General features: G+C 34.4%; 2 protein-coding genes across 2 annotated transcripts in view; one reads left to right on the top strand and one right to left on the bottom strand.

Annotated features, from left to right (window-relative positions):
* LOC120628656 overlaps positions 1-8010 on the top strand; it is a 42107-nt gene extending 34097 nt beyond the window's left edge. Inside the window, exons 9-12 of the mRNA XM_039897203.1 lie at positions 1574-1735; positions 5588-5802; positions 5883-6803; positions 7089-8010. Of these exons, the coding sequence (XP_039753137.1) occupies positions 1574-1735; positions 5588-5802; positions 5883-6803; positions 7089-7632 (1842 nt within the window). The 3' untranslated portion in view covers positions 7633-8010. The remainder of the gene's footprint in view (positions 1-1573; positions 1736-5587; positions 5803-5882; positions 6804-7088) is intronic.
* Positions 1-25047, bottom strand: part of LOC120628657 — a 473143-nt gene that overhangs the window by 393252 nt on the left and 54844 nt on the right. The gene's annotated exons all lie outside the window — the stretch shown is intronic.

Below are 25047 nucleotides of genomic sequence, written 5' to 3'. Positions count from 1 at the left end.
AGTATACCGGTCTTAACTGCAGGAAGTAAAGTTTAAAATAATGAAATGTGGAATAACTTAGCTAGCAAACTTTGCTAGTGGAAGACTAATGCGATGATACAAATACAGAAACGATATAAAATCGGGCGTCTTCGCCTCTATTCGTGCCATTTCACTTTGCCAACTACCGCTACTTCCCACTTGACGTCGGGAGCCAAACATTAATTTTCTTTAATGTGTCTGAGTACTCTTACCGACTCTTAGGTACTAACATACGAGTGGCAATCGGTGTAGATGCGCGTTTCAGCGCTTTATTAAATGTTAGGAATATTCAAGTATATTGTAATCAAAATAAATTCACACATACGAACATAAGAAGGCTATAAAGGTTATATAAGTTTTTGCAAAGAGTAGGATCGATAGTATAGTAGGTTTTACCTTGTAGTTTATAGCAAAACTAGAACATAGAATTTATATAACATATTTTATCTTTCTTTCATATTGTATGCTCACAGCAACATTTAAACAGGCGCTACACCTTCCGTTGGGTTATCAATCTATTTTTTTTTAGGATGGGTTTCGAAAGGAATGGATTTTGTCCTATATAGGATCATATCGGATAGGTTTACTAATTGTACGGTCATCTTAAATGTTAATCTGGAGCTCGTTTAAAATTTTATTAAAGCGTTTAAATGATCATTTAGTGGAAGTGCCTGAGAAGCGGCATTAAAGTTTAGATTTTATAATATATGTCGTGGTTTATTAATCAAGATGGTTTCTTAAAAGAATAAATCTTTCTTTCTTGCGTTGCTTTTAGCCTCCGGAACGCAAAGCCACGCGCGTCTAGGTCGTTCGGTACGTTTAGCGCTTTACTCTCCTGCAGTGCGGTGTTTCGTTCCATTCATTCGGCATTCCACAGTTTGCATTAAGAATGGATGAGCGCTACGTTGAAGTTATTTTTTGTTGGCACTTTAATCAGAAAAGTTTTCTCGCTAGATAGTTCGAGTAAATAGTGCACCTGGCTGGAGCAAATCACTTCCTGCTCGTAGATTGTGTACTTCGGAAGTAGGTCACGCTTTATTCTTCAGTGGAAACATTATTGCAACTGTGTTTTAATATGGCAAACTGCTGCTACAAACGCGCAAGTGTTTTATCGTTTTTATTGGATTGAAGAAATGTTGTTTTTATAGTGTTTGTAAAATAAAATAGAATATTGTGCTGATACTGTTTCATGAAATTTTGCTCCAGCTTTCTTAATTTTAATAAAACGACCAGTGTACTATTTTCTCTGATTGCCTCGTTAATAGCAAAAATTCTTTTTCCAAAAAAACTACCATTGTAATTTATAATTATCTTTGGTTAGTGAAATAAAACTCTTTTTTAAAACAAGCTTTTAATTATTAGCTTTTGATATTATTGATTAAGAACTAATTATTTTATCTGATGACCCAAGAGCTACCGCTTATTTAGCCCAACGGTTAATTTTAGTAATTCAAAGGGGAAATAGCGCCAGCGTTTTGGGTACCATGCCCATAAGTGAACAGTTAGATGACTTATATTTTTGTAAATATATATTTTTTTTTTCAACCTTTAGTTGGAGATGAGTGACAAAAAGTCTCTTCTTGGCTCCTTTTGTCGAGAAGAGTCACCACGGCTATGTGACCATGCACTTCTTTCAAACGCCACGCGCGCAACTCGGCCTTGTGCACCGAGTGAGAGTTACATAACTACAGGATCCGCACTCACTATATTACAGGTAAATAATAAACAATTGTAAAATGTTGGCTCTATTATACCCCAAAATCTATCTTATAAGTCTTTTCTAATTAAAGTTTCCTACCTAACGTAACTCGCATGATTTCTATCAATATTTATTATATATTAGATTAGTATAGTTGTAAGACTGATGTGGTTCAAACATTGGCTTGGGACCACACGCAGATCTACGCAGAGAAGAGAAGAAAAAGAGAATAGGATTAACATTCAGTAGATATTATTTAAATTGATCATGCACCATCAAACGTTCGATCAACCCGTCATTCTCAGATCTATAACCAAAAGTTATCATACTAACCTACTTTATAGTATCCGTGTCAATACTCTGTATGTTTTCCCTCATGTTGAGACACTGATTTAGGTTTACTTGAATAATCAATCAATTTTTTCATTGTTTTGTAGATTATACTTGTCATGGATTTTGACAAAGTAACTTTTACTTCTATTAATCAAGTGCACACGTCTCAAATTGAGATATTGTGTAGAGTGGGTGTCATTTGTCTATGTATCCGTTAGAGCCAAGATGCAATTTCAGCGCTTTGTATCAATCATGTATACGTCGAACGGCAAACTGTGCCCCGCCACAATTAATGTTCGTTTAACGTATCACTAGCACATGTTTACTTCTAGGTTAACGTGAAATTTAATATTTAAACATAATGTTACGAATTTATACAAAATTCAAGAGTGCCTCTACTGTATAAAATACATTTAATAAGATGGTGTACTGAAACCGATATATCTTAAATGTCTAATAGCAGTTGTCTGTGTTACCAATTTTGATTAAACAAGTTATCTTCTATATATATTCAACTAATATGTCATGCTTAATATGTGTTCCAAGCAGTAAATAAAGTAACTAAGCTTTTTCTAAAAAATCTATTGACAGACACTTTTATAATGTTTACAAGAAGTTTTTTTGGTGATTAAAACATTTCAGTACAGATAATAATGGTATCCAACGAAGTGTTATAAAAAAAAATGTATCATAATATGAAAAAATATAAAGGCACTGTAAACAGAATTCAACACAACATCAAGAAAAGAATTGAAAATAGGCTTGCCGCTCAAACACGATTCGGCAAAGGACTTGGCTTTTGTGCAGGTCTTTCGGGGTCTTTTCATTACATCGCAAACATTGTGCCTCCATTTTGGTTCGCTCAGCTATGCATAGAGCGGCAAGGCGTAGCTTGCAGTTGCATGAAAAATATAACGCACATACACTATCCATGGATGTCAGTATGTTCAAAGTAGTGGAATATATGAAACCAGTTTTAAGTGAGTGGTACAGAATACAAACTTCTAATTTCGTCTTCTAAATTATTAGCAAATAACAGCTAATCTTCATCCAATTAGAAATTCTATGGGATTACTAATCTAGCCTTATTCAATGTAAATTATTATATAAGATCTCGTTACTCCATTCAGACAAATATTGCAGGACTTTGAAAACACCGTATGTATACAAAAATGATACCAGGGAGCGTTTGGAACTCTCTTAGCTTTAGTTTTAAGTTAACTATAGTACCTAGTTATTACAATCATCTCACTAACTCTACACGTTTTAATGTAAAGTTCTCATCTAAAGTGCCATCTATGGGGCGCACTTGTATAAAGAAATATTTGCATCAAACATTAAAAAATTTATCAAATACCGTATATCATAACAGTTACAAATACACTCCAGTTGTCTTATCCAAAAGACATTTATTGTATTATATTAAACAATGAACTGACATGCATACATAAGATCGCAATACAAAAGATTATGCTGTTATATTATAATTTGGATGACATAAGATGCATTTTATAATTGTAATCTTTCACGTTTCAATGAACCGCTATATAATCTTGTGGAATTCTCTTAGTAAAATATCTAAATTTGCTGATCTATAATACCCAGCTCCCACAGATCCACGCACGAGACAAGCCACAAATCGTTCCCGACGCTGACATATTCCCGGCTTTTGTCGATTACGTGAGCGGAATATTATAGAAGATTCGATACTGTTAAATTCGCCCTACTATTGCGCAATCGTAGCCAATTTGCTATAAGAATTAATATTATGTTTTTATTTTGTCCAAAAATTAATTAGTTTTCTAGATTGTTTTGAAAGATTTGTTTTTAATAAATAAATAAATAAATATACTTCGACATTACACACAGCGCCACCTAGCCCCAACGTAAGCGTAGCTTGTGTTATGGGTACTAAGATAGCTGTTGAATATTTCTATGAATATAATACACAGAATTACTTATAATATACAGATAAACACCCAGACACTGAAAAACATTCATGTTCATCACACAAACATTTTCCAGCAAAGCAGGTCAAGCCCACTGCGCCAGTCAGCCGTCAGCCGTCTTTATCTCTTCGTCTTAATGAAATAAATTTTTCTACCAAGAGAAACTAAGATCAGAAAAGTCAACAATTTAGATAGGCTAAATCAATACAGGACGCAGAACAACGAAATGATATTATATCTAGTAATACCTTATATCTTATTGTCCTCATTCGTTACGAGTATGTTTATATACCGGATAACATTCTTCGTAAAGCTATATCATTGAATCGATCTTACATAATAGGTTTGGGTTTGTGACGTTTGACCTTCCAAAAGTTCAGCTTCTTCCTTCTTTATAAAGGGAAGAAAATGTATACTTTACGTAAGTGGCTTCATCAATATTATGAGAAGGTTTGAAACCTATCACTAGTAAAAAATAACTATTATCACATATGCATAAAAGTAGTTTTCGTCCTTGGAGTGTATGATGAAAGGCGCATATTTTTCAAGTCTTCATTCTATGAGTACAAGGAATTTTTCTGCTCTCTGACATTAAGTGAGCAAAGGAAAGATAAGTCACGCGTAGACTTGCATCCGCTACAGTGAATAATGCAAGAGGCACGTGCACTCTCCGCTCTTAGTGATGGAATCCTTAAGTGCTGTCACTTTAGTACGGAGAGAACAAAAACGTGCCGAGTGTTTATACTAATTTACGAGTTACAGAATAAATAACAATGGGGATGAACTCATTGGGGACATTAAGCTAGTCAGTATAGCTAATTTTGATAGATCTCTCTCTCTCTCTTGCACGTGTAGGCAAAGATTAAAATTATGCAAAGTTTTGGTTACATGTTTCAAATAAGAGGCAATATATATGCAAAGTATACTTATTCTAAGACAGACAATTAAGACATTAATTTAATTTATTTTTTTGTATATCATACTATCATACTATTGAATATATTTGTAGGAAGCGCGTTTACAAAGCATATGTATTAGATTTAAAAATAGTAGATTGGGCGAGTAGACAAAAACATCATCTATACCATTATTATTACTACTGAGTACGCAAATAGAGCATCCTAGTTAATACAGGTTGGTTTTAAGCAAGTTGTTAAAGTCACAAGTTGAGAACTGCTTTATTATTCAATATTAAATTCAACGTCGCAAGGACTGAGCCAAGTTTCCTAACTAAATATTTGAAGTTTTACTACTGCACGCAATCTTGTTCCATATCTTTATTGAACTTGATTATTGATTTATTTTATGTTTCAAAACATAATATAAATGCAAAAATATTTTATTACATAAAGCGGATTGTCTATGTCGAGAAAAGTAAAGAAAGTTAAATTTTGTGTGGTTGAGCAAATAACAGAACAAGTCATAAACAAAGTAAGGGGAATTTAATGCTTAACTAAGTTGTTGTACTGCTACATATTAAATTAGAAGTAAACAAGTAATTTTCTCATTGGGACCCCAATTTGTTTTAACTTCAAACGTTGTCAGCTAATTTTACAAATGCTAAGTAAGAAATATTTTCCCGCAGGAATTGCGTCAAGGTTCAGCATTGTATCCTGTCTCTTTCCTACTTCGATACGAATTCGTGGATGTGAGTGAGCAAGGGCAACCATTAGTAGATTCTCAATCGGCCTGCGACAGGGTTTTCAAGTCAGCACTGACATATTCCGGAAGATTTCAAGCCCCACGAGCCATATTTTACTACGGAAGGGGAGGAGCTCAAAACCTTACTTGTATACTGAGGTAAACAAATCTATTTTTAAGTAATAGTTTCTATTATTCCGTTTTCTGATCTGTTTATTTCAATATTTTATTATTTGCAGATTTGAAGCAAAACATGGCGAGAGAATACAACTAACATTTACCAACACGTATTTTGGAAATAAAGTTTGTAGTACCCATAAAGATTCCCGCACTAGCCGTTGGAAATGTGACAGGCCGGCTAAAAGGATTATAGGGGGCGAAGGATTGTCACAAATTATTATCACGGAGTATCCTTGGGATGGAATCCCGATTCAAAGAGATTGCTTATGCACAAATCGTTCTGAACCTCTGAATATCCATACATTAACAGCGCCTGTGGTAGAAGTAAATTTTACTGTGACAATGATGAATATAACGGAAGATTATGACGATTTTGCATTTGAAGGCGAATATAAATTTATACCTACTGGCCCAGGTGATGAAAACGTTTGCTCTACGGGTTGGGGCGATCGAAGACTTAGAGGTAGTAGTGGTGAAATAAGATTATACGACAAGAGAGAAGCCTCTGTTGCACCTGATATTGTCGGTGATAGACATGTTATATCAGAAAGTGTAAGAGCCGAAGTTGCTTGTGTTCATAGGCCATGGCTCATAGAGCCTGGAGGCGATGAAGTTACACCTTTGCAAGGAAGATATTTATATGTAAAGATCCCAGGTTACGAAATAACTTCTAACTCTCCATACTGTAAAACTCCAAATCGACTATTTATATATGAAGCACGAGATACTTCGTTCTATCGGGAAATTTGTCCAGATATCACTAGTACTGTAGAACTGTACTCTCCGGGCTGGAAATCAGCTCAAACAACAATAGAATCGTCACTCAAGCCACACGCACGAAGTTATGCCATAGATTTCTTACAACATGAACAGGCAGATTACTCAATCAAATGGATAGAAATAATGAAGAAACCTAGTATAGAACACGATCCAGACACAAATATTTTACCTTCATCAATTACGCTTGATTGCCATTTTAAGTAAGTATAAATATTGTTATAATAATTGAATATAAAAAGGCCCGAAGCTTAAATCTTTATGTTACGAAATTTCGTTGTTTATTTTTTCCTCCTGTAAATGTCAACTTGGATGTTTCAATTTTAAACCATAATTTTTATTTTATACAGTGTATAATAGGCTAGATAAAATACTTATGAGCATAGATGAGATTGTAATGATGACTATGCATAAATTAAAAATTGTTCTTTTTTTGCAATAGCAAAAGTAATATTTTAATTAAATACGTTGTCTTTTCCTTGTTTTAGTTGTCCGGAGCTAAACGCCTGTATTCCTATTACGTTATGGTGTGATGGCAGCGCTCATTGTCCTTCAGGTTACGATGAAGATGATTCAAATTGTTCATTTAAACTCTCTTTACCACCGCCCTATGTTGCAGCGCTTGCTGGCATCGCTCTTCTTATATGTGCAATAGCAATTGCAATTTGTGCTTGTAAAAGACGTAGAAGAAAAGATAAAGAATTCAAGGCAAGGCTTGATGGAGCATTACCACCCGAAGAAAGACCTTATGATCATGCTAAAGTCAACGGCGTTCCTGAAGTTGCACAGCAATACGCTACAGTACAAAAATATGCAACAATCGATAAATATAGTTTAAGCCAAAAATATAGTGCCGGATTAAACGATGCCAGATATTATGATGAAATAGCACAAAGAGATAAGCTTGCTGATACAAGATATGCCAGTTTAGGCCGTGGAGGTAGAGGACTTCGAGAAAATAACAGAGGTAACGGTTCTAGAAGAGCAATGCCTGATCTAGGTTATCCAGATTTAAAAGATGGCTTCTGTTGACAGTCTCCAGATCTTTTAGAAACGACGGTATAGTGTCTATAACATGTTTACTAAAATATGTAATACTGACATACAATAAACTCATGTGTTCACCTACAATTTAATGTGAAACCTTCTGCCGCCAAATTTGTTTTCATAAAGATCTAAACGTTGGATGGTCAAAATATGAATGAAAATATATTGATGACAATGTATGAAGTAGTTTTAAAACGGTTTGCCCGTTTTGGAAAAATTCGCAATAGTGTCCAACTCAAAAAAAAAATTAGTATTGAAACTGCAAATAACATGATCAGCACGAGTAACTAGAGACGCGATATTTAAGAGCGTTAACAGCGGCTGTTGAGCTCATCCGTATTATTTTAGAACTTGGTTACGGTTAAGTGTACCTACTGTTAATTTTTTCTTTTTTTTTACATGATACTACGACTATAACAACTTTGTTCAGCTAATGCTGCTTAAACAGTGATTTAATAATAAAGTACTCTAGAAAATTAAATATTTGTATAAGAACCGTATATTTAATTCATCCTTGTTATAATCGTATAAAATTATAATGAAGACTGAATGGGCGAAAGTGCCTCCCTAACAGATTTGATCGGTAATAATGCACAAATCACATGCAATGTTAATCTAGTATAAATTGATTGTTTAATTCATTATCTCCAGTAAATGTATAAGAAATTATCCCATCATCACTTTAAATATTTTTTGTACATATAATGATATACCTGAAATGCTATTATTATCTTATATTTGCCTTCCAAATAGAAAGTTATTTCATAATGTTTATTTTGTTTAACAGCGTTACATACTGTAATCACATCAAATAACATATCTGAATGTATATAAAATGCTTGACAATACGATTTTAAGATACAAGTTAAATCAATTTAAATTGTAATTATGTAAGTGTGTGGTTAGGAGGTAAATGGAAATTTTACAATTTGGATACACAAATAATTTGACACGGTACTATAGTATATTGTTTATTTTGTAATGTTTGCGATTTTCATCGCAATTAATTTGTACCAGTCGTGAATATGTAGACATAAATGAATCTGTAATGAAAATCTAGTTTTAAAATGAAATGTGATATAGGTTGTAAAAAAGTAGATAAGCCAACAAGAACTGTATAACTTAATAATGTGAATAATTTTTTCTTATGTACCATATAGTTTCTTGATATGTGTGTAAATTTAACTAATAAGTATTCAATAACTGATTGTAAATAAATTATAGTTTAAGGATTTTTAAAATCTGTAAGTAATTTCCAAGTAAAAGGAATAATAAAGTCATTTCTATAAATAACTGTGAGTTTAATTCATTTACTACTTAGTATATTTAAGGACGTATTATATTTAAGTACGATTATTTCTATAATACATTTTATAAGAAAGTAAAGGTTCGACTCTATAGATAAAAATACAACGTACTCACAACGTTTCAACAGCCACAAACCTTTTTGTCGAATACAAATCAGATTTTACGTCCTGTAGCTCCGTAAGCAAAAAGATTGAAACAATACATTCCAATCGTGAATTTCAATTCGAACAGAAACTGAAAAACTGTATATCCTCAGTAGGTACAGGTGCACTTTCCAAATGGAATGTGGGAACAAAACCGATTGTGTAGGGCCGTTTCCCATTTAGATATGGAAATTCAAATCGTGTATACGATGCCACAGCCACTGTGTTAGACACTTAAAAGATTCCATTGCCTATTGGTGCTTGAACGTTCGAACAAGATTTATTTCTTTGAAGAGTAAAATTTTATTAAATAGGTAAGTAATATTACTTTTAAAAATGTTAAAAAAGCATGAGAAGTGAATACAACTATCTCCAATAATATCTATGGATAGAAAATTCTGTTTAGCTTTGATTATTTCAGTTCGTTCAACGATTACGTTAGTACGAAAGACATTATTTACTCATATCGTTTTATAGTCATCTAAGAGTTATTGCTTTTATCTAAACTGTAATTGAAGTATCTGACAATAATATAGATCAAAGCGCTGTTTCTTATAGTTTATCGCATGTTGCCGCAAGAGAGTTGACGCGTACCATCAATTTTTGTTTACTATAAACACTAATGTTTTTAAGTTAAGATTAGCTTGAGTTGGCTTAATGGGATGCGCAAAAGGATCTTCGATGATCTCAGCTCATCGAGTGCCAATGTATGCATAGCTATTGCTGACATAAAGCAATTCAAAGCAAAGCAACGCAAAACGTATGTCACGTGCCATTTTTTCTTTGAATACCCCTGTATACCCTCTGTATTCTTGCTATTTTCATATGTTCCTAACTATCCTAGTGTTCAATTTAAACTGGCGTTCATCGTGCATTTCGGAATGAAACACAGGGAATATTAGAAACTTTAATGTTCACCGCTCTATATTTCGATGACCCCTTTCGATCGACGTTGCAATTAGTCGATCTGATATTTTAGTTATCGCACACTACTGAGTACAATATTTATGTAGTTACAAACTTACAATAACGTTCAATTTGAAAGAATGAGCAGAGTAACCTAAAGGATGCTATATTTTATTTTGTACTTCTAAAATCGTTAATTTTTTTTAATAGCTGAAGGGGTAGGTTTGGGTGATTAACTTCCTACAACAGCTAACGAGATTATTGTAAGTAACACAATTATATATTACGTATATTTATTTAAATTATATATGTATTTGTATCTTTACATTTTGGTATTTATGAATATCTATCAACACTCTTGGCACTATCCCGTTCTCTTGCTGTAAGTCCTATCTACAAAGGTTGCCTGTAAGAGATTGCTTGCAGCAATAAGGCCGCCTTCGCATGTCTACATTGTGTACTGTATACTCCTTACTGTTTCTTTTCCTGTATGTTATACGTGCAATAATGTGTTTCTTCTTCTTCTTCTTAAACTTTTTTTGAAAACTGAGTAAAATTCTCTATCACTCACATCTACTCACAGATCAAGTAGGTATATAATATATATGTCGGCGCAAAGGTGTTCTACACCTCATTTACCGGCGTCAAAATAATTAAGATTTATTAACTAACTTCTTTTAAACTGTTTCAATCACAAACTAAGCTTTTACTGACAATCATGTGTTAAAATTCACAACATAATTTTGTAAACACGATTAGTCGGTGTCAACAAGTTTTTACAACAGATGATTGTACAAGCATGCTTTGGTATAAGTACCGGTGGCCGGTATCTCGCAGATTATTATTACTCGAGACGTCGGACCGTTCGGACGTCTGAAAGTATTCGTAATAAAAACAGAAAACAACAAGTTGTGGTTTTAATCGTGATGGACGGAAATATTGAAGTCAGTGACGTCAGTATCGCTGACGTCACTCTTTCTAAAAACAACTCGGAGGCTCTTGAGCCGTCATATATAAACCTTATATTTACATATTTTGTAAAAAAGCTTTTCTATTAAAACTCCGTTTACAAAGAAGATATTCAACTGCAAATAAAGCCCATCTCTTTGATCTATGAAGCTATGTAAGTTCTTACTTACCTTCTTAGGTAATTCTAAGCAGTATAGTATCATCATCTTTCGGAATTTCCCCCGATTTTGGAATAGAAACATAAAGTTTTAGAGACGCAAATATTCGTATCACCGAGGATTTTATTTACTTACAGAATAGATGAGGAACTCAAGATTTTCGAGCACAAATAGTGTCAAATAAAATGTTTCTCTACAAAAATTGATTATAAACAAATGAATTTATCATTAATTAATCTTAATTGGTATAAAATTATAAATAGAGAACAATAGAAAATTAGGAAATACAGATTGAAGCTCATCGATAAATAATTGTCAATTTTTCAAACAATAATGTGCAATCAGTATAGGCTTGTTTCCTTTATAGGTATTTCGACGATACTAATATACATGGAATTATAAAATGGGTCGTTGGTAACGTTCGTCGTGTTGCCAAGAGCTGTTCCCATCGAGGCAGTAATTAGTTCATCTGATAATTCAGTTTACAGCGCCCGTTTCGTCGCCGGAGTGGACGGACTAATGCAGACTGAGCCAATAATGTAATTATATTGTGAGACAAATACAAATTAGCAATGTCGAGAACAACGAATGTTCATTTAGTTTTACGACTCTTTGTTTCATATTTAGGTATCTACATGAAAATATTAGCAAAAATGTTTACCAGCTTGTAACTTTATTATTTCTTTCATAAATAAAATGTGATTAACTACTAAATTGCATGTAGTTCCTAGAACGCATAGATACGTATATAGATTACTTTAATCTCTATATGATTTTTATACAATGATTTTTTTTAAACTGACTCCAATGTTTAATTACTATGTAATACTACTCTCTAAAAAGATATTAAAATAGTGAAATATTTTAACATTATACTAATAGGTAGCGTGATTTTTAGCTAAATCAAGAGAGTTGTTACAGTTTCGAAATGAAAAGGAAGTTCAAGCTGTTTCTCCTCATTATTGTACATTCCTCTTACATATATACATAACTAGTTACGATAAATTTTTTAGGAATTGTTTAAATAATATTATCAGCATTTCAAATAAATAAATCAAGTTATACCGTAGATAAAAAATTAGCACATTAAATATTTGTAATGCCTAATACACACTATCTCGTATACACGATTTGAATTTCCATATCTAGATGGAAAACGGTCCTATACAATCAATTTTGTACCAACATTCCATTTGAAAAGTGCACCTGTACATAATAAGGATATACGATTGGAATTGAAAAATTCGCAATGGAAATTTATAGTTGACAGCTCTTTGTTACCAGCCATAGGTTATTAAAAAAGTTGTTTATTTCTCTAGTGACCTAAGTGGCTGAGTTAGACTAGCACAACGAGGGATTTGTAGTACTTTGGAAGGAAACGAAGATATACATAATTATAGAACCGTGCCTATAAGTTTGTTTGCAAATGGTTATTGCTAACTACTTTTTTTTACCGTGGGGAAATCCTCATGGATACACCCGCGTTACTTTCTTCTCGTGGGGATTTAGTGACTGATAGCTATATCTCGTGGCTAAAAATATCATTGTTAACCTATGTTTCTAGGGTACACCGGTCCAAACGCAGCTCTTCCGGATGAACGGAAATGCAATACAGTATTCAAACAAAAGAGGTTACCCGACCTGCTTGACTTACAAGAACATCAGTCAAAAATGTATCGAAATGTATATTACAAATAAACCATAATCGCAAGCGCAAATAGTGTAATACTTATTATTGTATAATTTTGGTGGCCATTCTTTGCCTTCATTATTAGTTTAACGTGACTAAATGATACATTTCCAAGAAAATGCTCAAGTTACATTAAATATATAATATAGGTGTTCTATCATTTGAATAGTTCCCTCGATTTTTCATCCTCAGAGGACCACCTCTGAGGTATGACATATCAGACACATTAAAAAATATTCAAACCGCTATAGGTGTTCCTATATCATTTCAACAGTTCCCTCGATTTTTCATCCTCAGAGGACCACCTCTGAGGTATGACATATTACACAAAAAAAGAATTATTAAATCCTTGTTTAATTTGCGGAGTAGTATTTGCCCGTAACTAATAAACAAAAAACCATACAGTCGCATTAAGAACCTCATCCTTTTTTTAGTCTGTAGAAAAAAGGGTTTCGAAACTTCAGCATAAATTTTTTTTTAAACGGCTTGCATTGCAAATACGTGAATTCGAACAGAAATCATAACAAAGGCTCCATCATTATTGCCTACCATAAATCGCCGTAATTAAACGAATCCTCCAATCGAATATGTAATATTTCTTTTTGATGTTGCTGTTAAATGAATTTTCCTATGCGGTTCGTAATATTTTGTTAAATACAACATTGCGGAATGGCGTGTGGTCGGAATTTAGTGTAATCTAGTTGATGAAAATGGCATAGCAAATTGATTTTACGCAATCCTAATTTGGTGAAGTTGCCTGTGATAACGATCAGCCTTTCAAAAGCTCATGGTTTAGCATAGGGCTGCTCTCTCACAGGAGAGAGGGTTGAAGAGAATGAACCCACCAGGCTCCATTGCGGATTGGTGGCCTTTAAAGATTAACACCACATGATTGTGACAATAACTGGAAACAACATCTTAACATGATCTCCAAGGCACTGAGTGACACCGCAAATTTCATAACTGGGAGCTAATATTTGCAAAGGTTTTTCACAGATAAACCCCAATATCTAGTTATTGGGACGGCTCAGATTTTGAAACCAGGTCCGCGTAATCCATTGTTGAAAATTATAAATAAATGTACTACGACAATGCACACATCGCCATCTAGCCCAAAAGTAAGTGTAGCTTTTGTTATGGGTACCAAGATGGCTGATGAATATTTTTATGAATAATATGTAACATAAATACTTATCATATACTGATAAACACCCAGACACTGAAAAACACTACAGACGTAAAAATTTGCTGGTTGTGGGAATCGAACCCGCAGCTTAGGACTCAGAAAGCAGGGTCGCTGCCCACTACGCCAATCGGCCCTCCATAAAAGCCGCAGATAGAAGCTGGTTCCAGAATTTCTAGTGCCTAGATAAAAATGTCATTAAAGCCCGTTAGAGGACTACCAGGCATTCATTTATTTGGGAAATTTGTATCTGCGTCGTCATCTGTAACAGGTACGTAATATATTGCAAAAGTATGCTGAAAATTAACATAGTATTGTAAGTGAGGGGGAAGTGAAAAAGTACATAAATTATTTCAGTGTTAATAAGTTTATGTGATTAGGCCTCCAACCTGGATTGGAGCAGCGAAAGAGGACATACTAATCGCTAAAAAGAGGAAACCCTGTTCTCAGCAGTCAGAAATTAATCAGCTGAGGATGACGATGATTATTATGTAAAATAAGTAGTTTTTTGTTGAATTAGTCCGCAAACCCGTTTCAAGTGGTTTGGTACATATTCTGGTTGCAATTCTGCGCTTTAATGATTCTTCATCGTAATTGAATCAAGCCCTCTTTTCACGTCAGTAAGCAGCCGTCACGCGAAAATAATTTGATAGCCAAGGGTGGGGACCAAAGGTTTACACCTAATATTTAGACACCAATTTGAACTTACACAATTTTAATTGCGAACTCTACAACTACAACATAAAAATAAAAAATCAACGTACCTATACCTATTACATTCCGTTTATTTGGAAACTAAAACCCAGTAAATTGTTGTATAATATATACTATAATATATGGCTTCAAGTGTACCATTATCCATTTTGCGTTAATAACAAGTTATTCGGGCGTAACATGAACTTTCGACTAAATGTAGCATGTGTTTAACCACGGGCCGTAATTCCGACGTAACGACCTCCTACGTGAGGGAGATAAGTCGAAGTTTTCGGCGGGTAAGGTATTTGAGTGGTTTATCGCACGCACGTAGGAAGAAATTTTAATGAGCGCAGTACAACTCACAACTAAATACATCACTCATATTTCCATTGTAATAAATGCGATAATCCTGTGAAAGGTATTGTGGAAGATTGTACTTAAGTTTGGGTTACGTTGGGGAATACAGAGTAAATAATCGTTATTGTTAATTGACATAGGAACAGTTAAATTATTGTTGTGTTTATTTTTAATTATGATAAATTTACTTAATGGGTTAAAAATTATCTGCTTCTACAGGAATCCTTATTGTGATGTGTTTGTCAAAAATAAGGTGGAATTTTAAGCTTGATTTGTTACTTGATTTGTATACCTCGCGATGCAGTAGAATCACCTGTATGGTAAAATTTATAATTTCTTCAATCTTTATACTCCACACCAAACACAATTTCTGCACGACAATGCACTTACCAACACCGGAGCATCCTCAGGCGATTTTGACTTCATAATTCATTGTATATATCATTGTATATTCATTGTATTATTCAAGTAATCATGGAATTCCGCAATATAACGCCTGCTTCTATCCAATATTTATAAATTACTGATACTTATACTACATTACTTTACTATTTATACACAAAAAGCTGATATTCACAATCGACTTACCAGATACGGGACATAAATTAGTGATATCTGCATATCGTCTGCGAAAGGTGCAGAACTTCTTTGTGGGGTTGAGCTTTTACAACATGATTCCTAAGTTAATTCTACCTACCAATACATTTAAAAAAATGTCTAAAAACACATCTTATACAGCGAGGTTACTATACATTTGATGAATTCCTTAATGACAAGGTAGATTGGAAGCAGCCAGCTTCGCTCTCATCTCCCACAAGATAGTAAAATGATTGTAAATGTTGATGTTAGACAAGAGCAACTACTGAGTTTCTTGCGGGCTCTTCTCGGTAGAATCTGCTTTCCGAACCGGTGGTAGAGTCACTACAAACGTACATAATTGACGTTTCAAAAGTGCTTATAAAGTAGGCCTACTTGAAATAAATGTTTTTTTTTTAAATTAATTGATAGTCTTTTAGCGATCCCAAGTTTCATCGGATGGCACGTACCTCTTAATATTACTTTATCGGTGCAGGAGATACCGGAATGCTTGAGAGTTCTCCATAGCATTTTCAAAGCGTGTGAAGTTTACCAATCCACACCATAATCATTCTGAGAAAAGATTTTTTTCTGCGTAGTGGGCCGGTACTTAATGGGTGCCCTCGAAAGGGATAGGAGAATGGCTTCCAAAGTCGTTAGCACTGTCTGTCGTATTGCTAAGACATTAATACTTACTGATTTAAAGCAATAAATGCGCCAATGGTATGTACTACAATACGAATAAGTACCTACACTTACCTAATATATTAAGATTATAGATTAACCGTTGTCGGTTGAGCTACTTCGCGGTAGTTACTAAAGATTTATAGCATCAGCCCCGTATTGCGTGCGCCCACTAAATTAGCTACATTGATTTATAAATGGAAGCTAATGGCGTTATTATGTCTTTATTTAAACAAGAACAGGCGGTCTCAGGCGTCATTGGTATCACGCATGTTATTAAACTACCGTCAACGGAACAGTGACATAACTGCAGCTAGATCGAAATCTTTGTAATGGTAGGTATAGGTAAACATGGTGACTTTTGTGTTAGTAAAAGTGACCCAGTTATGAAATTCCAATGGTATAAAATGTATTCATACAAATCTATTCATTGGTATAAAATAATAAATAAATAATATGTTAAGTAAATGATATGAATAGTTTGGTGTATAAGAAGAATCCTATATCGCGTATCAGCGGCTGGGTGCGGCGGCGGTATCGATTCTATCAATTACGGTCATAGATTAAAGATACACTATGCAGAATACTATGCAGACAGAAATCCTCAACGTTTCTTCTTATCTCTAAAACTTTCTCTAAGCACCCTCGCTTGTGGAATGTTTTAAAACCTTCCCAGCAAAAAATTATATTCTAGGCATCCAAGCTCATTCCAAAAGCCCAGCATGACAGCGTAGCCTAACCTAGATAATGATGTCTACCCGTTTTGTCGTCTTATCTCTTAGAAATAGGAGGAGAAATTTGGCTGATATAGACATACACAAACGATTTTTTCAAACATGATTCTGTTCCACGAAGTAATAAGTGCAATGCGAAAACAAAAACTGCTTTTAGCATTAAATAAATAATGAGAATAACGGTAGTTAAGCGTACTAAAAGGTGCTTTATTTTAGATTGGTCTCTAATTTAAGCCCCCTGTTCATAAATCAGTATAGTACGCGTAAAACGCATCAGAGCTAATAAATAATGCACGGGCGCAAAGTGTATGCACAGTACGAACCCCTTTCCAAGTAGGGGTACCTTTTGTAAGTGGATTCACGCTGTACTCTGTACGGGATATTATGTAGTGTAACCAATCTTATTTATTTGTTAAGAAATCTTAATTGCACATAAATGGAAACAATACAAGAAGCACAAAAGAAGATGAATAGTTGATGTGTGCAAACGCGGTCTTATTGCTAAAACAAACTCTCTCGTAGATTTTACAGTTAAAAGATAAAAAGACAATTGTAAAATATTTTTTAATTACTCGATGGATACAAAAACGTTTTGGAATTATAAATACTTATTAAAAAGATGCAAAATAATATCTACCTAACTCGCAAACGAAATATAATCTCTAGGGTTTTATTGTGATTATAATTTTTTCTATAATTTAGCCCTGTTTAATTGTAATCGCGGCTGGATGAGAATGTGTGGTGAGAGTGATGAGTGTTGGCGCGCTCTTGGAAAGGCCTATGTTCAGCAGTGGACGCTTGTAGGCTGTTGATGAATTGTAATCTCACCTGATAGTAAGTGATGATGCAGTTTAATATTGTAGCAGGCTATTCTGTTACAGGTATGGCAGTTTTATAAAACCCATACCCCTAATCGGTTTCTACGCGGTATCTTACCCGAATACTAAAGTGCTTTGAGGCACGTCTTTCTCGCTAGGGTGGTAACTAAACAGAGAAGAAGAGAGAAAAGCGCTAACATGACACTTTTTCAATGCTGTGTGCACTTGTCATTGACGTGCATATCAGTCCATGTTTTTGTGTGTGTGCTATGTGTTATGTGTAATATGCATGTTGTTAGTGTTCTTAATAAATAAATACGTAATAAGAATTTTTCTTATTACGTCAGTGTTTAGAAATAATAAACTCCCATGTTGCCTGTGCCGGAGATAGAACCCGGGTCATCGCATTTATGATATCGCTCACCAATGCGCCATGGACGTTTCTACGAAATTTGTTAAAGCAGAAAAGTTATTTGAAGAAATGCCGAATTAGTCAATTTCAGTAATTTATTATTCCCGACTCCTTTGAGGCGTTCTTGAGAACAAAAACTGCTTTCTAAGAGTAATTTAAGTTAAGCATCGACCGCAAGTTCGAATTGCCTAATTGGGAATCGGGCAATAAACTAAGTCGTTAAACCGCAGTCCTTAAGGAGAGTGTACAAACTTTTATATTAGAAAAATTCATTTTGTCGTAAAAATAAATAATGGGATGGCATTAAAAAGTGAAATCTGAAATTTACTGTAAAGTGTAAACGCACTAAAGTATTCCATTAAAAACATGTTAATATAATCCTGAAATAAATAACTTCAAAAAATTTGTAGGTACCTCGTACTCGTATTTGGTTGATGATGATGAATTAGGTATTACTTGTATTGCTAAAATTGCAATTAATTTTGCTTTTGCCCGTACAGGAGTTCAATTTGAAGATCTCGGAAGATGTATCAAAAAATTTTGACCAGCTCTTCTTTTCCTTCCTCTCTGAGTAATGAAGGTGGTCAGTCAGCTTCGCATGCTCCTGTCTAGTCTTCGCGAGGCTTAAAATATTATTATAGTCCGCGTCTTGAGCTCCTTAATAATTTATAATTGGCAGTGGCGTGCATAGAGGGTATGCACACGGTATGCAGATGATAAAAAATGAAGAAAAACACCAGTTATAGAAACTTAAGGATCGTCTGTTTTTAAGTCTTACAATGCCTATCCTTAAGTTTTTTATGACTCGTAACGGAGATTTTTTTCATTTTATATTATCTGCCCACTTAGTGGATACCCTGTGCAGACTCTGTATGCACGTCACTGATTATCGGACATCCCTTTATACAAATTTAATTATCGAAATGCGTTGGTTTGAGGATCAAGCTGAGATTTAAATTTTTAATTTCATAAAATTTTTGGAAGTAGCTTGAAAATGCGAGTTTATATATTCTATGAGACGCAAAATAAACTTATTTAAAATTTAGTATTAAACGATAGAAGGAATTTGTTCACAATGTGTACAAATTGTTGTAGGTAAGCGTAGAATTTATTTCTTTTCGTAAAAAAAACAAAGCACCAGAAAAATTACCGTTCCAACAGTTATTCCTCAGCAAACTAAAAAAGGCCATTTGTAAATAGTGTCCGCTTTTGTCGCTGCAAATATTTGACTGAACATTTCAGTGAGGTTTTTGTTTAACTACGAAACAGCTGTTTGCCATGCTTGAAATTGAGATAGGTATATGTAGCATGCAGAGCCCAAGTACTGAAGGAACTGCCCGATCCTATAACTCAGGGCAGATGGTTGCCAGCGGAAATTTAGAGGGACGACTTCCCAGTACAGGTAAACCCAATTAAGGCACCAGACCAAACTTATGATGCTTGTTTATTGTAAGATCTACTTTTAGCAACTAGTTCTTCCGGCGAACTTTGTACCGCGGATCATTTTTTTTTGTGAATGTTATATTTTAATATTTATTATCCTATTCCGGTCTAAGAGAAATTAAAAAAATCTAATATCATAAAACCAGCCGTTCTTGAGTTATAAATGGTGTAACTAACACAAATTTAGATTTTACCTTTAGGTTTTAACTTTAGATTATAGATTATACTCTGCATACTGTGTATATCTTTTGTTTATTAAAAATAAAGTTATTATTACTATTGCTCTAAGTGGAACAGAGCTAGGAAGAAGAAGGATAAAAGAAGCAGAAAAAGTTAGCCTTTCAGTGCAATCTCAGGACGATGAAGTCATGATGGAGTCTAAGATGATAGCAGGCTATAGCTGGCTAACCTATTAAGAGTATGGCAGATACATTAAATCCATACCCCTAATAGATTTCTATGCCGCATCGTATCGGAATGCTAAATCGGTAGATTGCTAACTAGCCACGGCTTAAGCCGAACCAGATCAGATCGAAGAAAATTCGTAAATATTAAATTCTTAAATTGCGTCTGCTGGGACGTCTATTTAGAAGACTGTAGGTCGTAAAAAACGAAAAATTATTGATCGAAGTCAATTAAATTAATTAAAAAAACTATAATATCTGAAGGCAAAAAAATTATACTACATGAAAATAAGAGTTCATAAAAGAGTATCAGAATACTTGGACCTTGCTCACGAGATAACCGCCATGTGGAGTGTTGAGTCGACCGTTATTATTCCGACAGTCGTTTTAGTCAATCGCCTTCCGCGAAAAGCAAGGGTCGGATACAGAAGGCAGTAGTCCTTGAAACGACGCGTATGGTGAGGAGGCCCCTTACTCTGCAGCCCTGACTGCTTGGGCAATCAAAAGCCCCGAACGCGGAGAAATTGATTCAAAAAATCCAAATTCAAAATTCATTTATTTCAAGTAGGCCTAGTTTATAAGCACTTTTGAAACGCCAAGTCAGTCTGTATGTAGTGACTGTACCACCGGTTCGGAAGGCAGATTCTACCGAGAAGAAGTCGGCAAGAAACTCAGCAGATTGCTCATTTCCAACATCATTTTATAGTTTAACAATCTTAAGATATTTCTGTTTTGTGAGAGATGTGAGTGAAGTGGCTTCGAAGCAGCCTTGTCGTTAAGGAATCCATCAAACGTGTAGTAACTACGATTGGTTAAATGATGAATACACTTTATTTTTTGATGATGTTTTTTTTATAAATTATAAACGGTGTTGTTTTTTGTATTCAATTTAACTCTGTAAATAATTAAAAACAATGTTTGTGAATAATTATAGAAAAATAAGAGTTCATAATAAGAGTGCAACCTACGGAACACTTCAAACGCTATTTTCACTGTTTCAGAAAAATAAGCAGTAACTGTTGTGCCGCTCAACCAAACTCTTTATTGTTTCAATTTTGTTGCAACACTTCTCTTTGTTATTAGTTTTGTTAGAGTTTATCACCTTCTAGTTATTTTATGACAGCATATATAATAATGTTGTTATTATCATACTTTTGCATGATATATACATAGCTTGCAGCCACATAGTTTGTTATTGTAGTAATTAGTAGAGGTTTTTTTGTCACAGAGATCCGATAAAGCCATCAATTGTTCAATTGTAATTCAATGTGTCACTTGTATGATAATATTTGATGTGTCGATGTCATTATAAAGAGAGAAAAAGAGAAAGTACTTATACTTCTTTTTCTCTTTATTATGGTTACGCCTTTGATTCAGAATAATAATAATAATTATAGCAGTAGTAACCTTTTTAGCAGAGCTCATTCGGAGAAGTAACAACAACATGCTTATTTGTCCTGTCAACGAGCATTGCTGTGTTCCGGTCTGGATCGTGTAGCTGCCGGTATAATATACCTGTATGTATATACCTGTAGTACATTATGTCTGACACCAAAGCGTCAGGTTGATGGACACAGAGCGGCACTTTGTAGAACTTCCTCGAAAGTGTTGCTTGTGCATTGCTGCTCTGTATATATAGGTTATGATTTTGCACTTACCATTAGATGGGCTATTTGTGAGGTTCCTCGAGTAAGTACCTATAAGGTTAGAAGCAGGCGTTACTTTGCGGAAATCCATGATATATTATCAAAATTAAGCTTAATTTTGATAACCTATAAGGTTTAAAATCGTGAATCCCTCCCCCTTAAAATAGGTATACTTATACGGTAGTCTTACAATATATTTATAACAATATATCTATAAAACAAAACATTGCTCTTTATAAATGTAAAGTGGATATAAACAACTGCCTTACTCGAAATGGATATAAAAGTGAGTGACATCTGCACATCGTTTGCAAAAGGTGCAGAAGTCATTTGTGGGATTGAGTACCTATTTGCTTTTATAATCTAATTCTCAAGGTAATTTTGGACCTGCCAATTCATAAGTTTAAACAATGTGTTAAAGCACATTAAAAAGTCGTGGTTATTAAACGTTTGATGAATTTCTTAATGACAAGGCTGCTTGGAAGCAGGCTCCGCTCTCATCTCTCTGTAAGATTGCTTGATGTCTATTTTTTTTAGTTTTATTTTTGTGATAAAACATATTTTTAAATCTATTTAAACATAGTTGTAATATATCTTTAAAATAATCGAATATAATGAACTATTGGTCGAAGAGTTATGATATAAACTTAATTTAATAGCTGCCAAAATCTTTAGTTACAATATTGTGACTACAGATTTTAAACCAAGATTATGGTTAATCAACCTTTCTTTACCCGACCACGTCGTAACCACGTTCCATCCAAATTGGTCGAAATAACGACAAATTCCATAATATTATCGTGGTCTGTGGTGGTAACCGTAGAACTATTTTTAAGAAATGTGCTTATTGTAATTTTAAAGCTTTAAGTTGCCCTACAAAACCAATTTTATTATAGTTATAATTAATATATCGTAAGTCAGGCAAGTTTTGTACAATATTGCTAGAAATGGAAAAGAACTTCCTTTCTCATGACTACGTGTATAACCACGGCTTGCTCTTGTAGTAAGTATTATTATTGAAAAGAATATAAAATGACAAAGATATACTACAAGTGGCACAACAATTTATGGTGACAGCGTTCATCTCAACAAGCTCAATAACCATTTCATACTCGTATCATTGTCGTAAAATGCAACAACGTAAATAATTTATTCGGCACGCCACTTGTTGGCTTTTCATCAGAAACTGCCAAGTGTTATTGCAACGGATACAAAGTATCGCAAACATTTATTGTATTTAGCTATGAAATATTACTACAAATTTCTATGCAATGCTATATTATAGTATTTAATTCGCAGTTTAATTATAGACGTTAGTATCCTATTACTGACTCCTTTCTCATAGCAAAGATGTACCTGGAGTTTAAGCCCTTCCTAGCATAGCGGTGAGTGCTGTGGTTTTTAGAAGTGGGAGGTCCCGGATTCGATCTCCGGCAGGGGTAATCTGGGAATTTATTATTTCTGGCCTGGTTTTGTGACTCTTCAGCCGTGGCTAGTTACCACGCTACAGATAAAGACGTGCCGCTAAGCGATTTGGCGTTCCGGTAGTATGTCGCGTAGAAACCTTAGGGGGTTTAATATAATTGATATACCCCTACAGGTAAGCCCGTTACCGTATTAAATTGCATCATCACTTAGCAACAGGTGACATTGCAATCCACAAAAAGGCCACAATACTGCTATAATGCGGGTTAACCGGCTCTTACCATAATTAAGTTAGTGATAATAAACGGGATTGATGGCTTAGCGCTCTCTACAAGGCACCAGCGAATACTATCCATTTTTATCCACGACCGTGCCTCAGAGAGCACGTTAAGCCGTCGGTACTTCGCCTTATCTATTTCCGGTCATGTCGGATCTGCCATCTTATCAGACTACGAGAGTGAGGCAATAGAGATACCCTGTGTTTGTGCACACACTTGTGCATTATAATATCTCCCGCGTAGTTGGAAAAACTCTCTGGAGAAACTACCGTGGCCGAAAAAGTGAAGGTGGTCAGGGAAAACTGTCTCTGTGTAAAATGCTATACTTACAGGAAATATATGCAAACTTTTTACTTTCCCATTAAATCGTCATACTTGAATAAGAGCATGTACAATAATTGCCAAAGTGAATTCCATACTGCGATGAGATGATGCGAGATACGGTAATAAATTATTACGACAGCTGTGTTCAGTTAAACAATTTTCCATACCAATTTCATACATCGGCGCGATAAAATGTTATTTTACATAAAATTCGACAACGTGGATAATAATTAAGCGTATCACTTCCTGGATAATCCATCACAAGTGTCCGAATAATATATAACAGAATGTATTACAAAAAAGCATCATAAAAAGATGACGAAACGATTATACAAGCAAAAGAGACAGTATAGACAATTGGAGTGTTATTCTTATGCGTCAAATTTTTAATTACTCATCTGTTGTTGGTGATAGATAGCCTTGTGGGTAGAAATTGGTTTCTCTTTCGATGAAGACAATTTAAATCCTCAGCGTACCTCTAACGTTTAAGAGTTATGTGTGTTTTGAACAGCGAAATATAGTTTGAATTAACGGTAACGGAAGATACCCTGCATGCCTGAGGGTTCTCCACAATGTTTTTAAAGGCATTTAGTCACGATTGCCAAGTGCGGATCGGTGAGACACTTGGCAATCTATGATCTATATATGGTAGGCTGTTTATGCGAATTAGCATTCCGGTACGGTTTCGCGTAGAAACCAATTAACAGATATTAGTCAAGGGCTATTTGCTACATTGGAATAAAAACAAACCGTTAAAGCCGAGAAATCAACTCTGTTGTAAATCGTTTACCATCAAGTAAGATTGCAGTCTAGAGCTAACTTTTAGTGGAATAAATTAAACTTTTTTAACAGAAAACATAGCACTTATATATATACACTATACCTATATTCACAAAGGTTAGTTTCCCTTTCGGTTATCTATTTTATATAAAAATACATTTTAGTCTATAATACAAGGAATAGGTTTAGTAATATATTTGGAATATCGCAGTGCTATGAAAACATTACGTGATCCCGAGTGGGGCTAACGTACGAGTAGAAAGCGAACTAAAATATCCCTATTACCTGAATGGTCAGCCTGAATTGTATTTCCTGGAATTTAAACCCGCAACGTTTGCTTTGTTAAAAGAGCTCGGACGACAAAATGCGAAACACTAAATGATATCTCTGTATTGTACTAACATGCTGGCTTGGAATTCAAGATAAGATAAAATGAAATGGTTTCCGTTATACAGAGAAATTTAAT

The sequence above is a fragment of the Pararge aegeria genome, chromosome 13 (assembly GCF_905163445.1).
Source record: "Pararge aegeria chromosome 13, ilParAegt1.1, whole genome shotgun sequence".
Taxonomy (NCBI): Eukaryota; Metazoa; Arthropoda; class Insecta; order Lepidoptera; family Nymphalidae; genus Pararge; species Pararge aegeria.
Note: the sequence above shows the minus strand (reverse complement) of the source record. Positions and strands in the feature narration are given on the sequence as shown.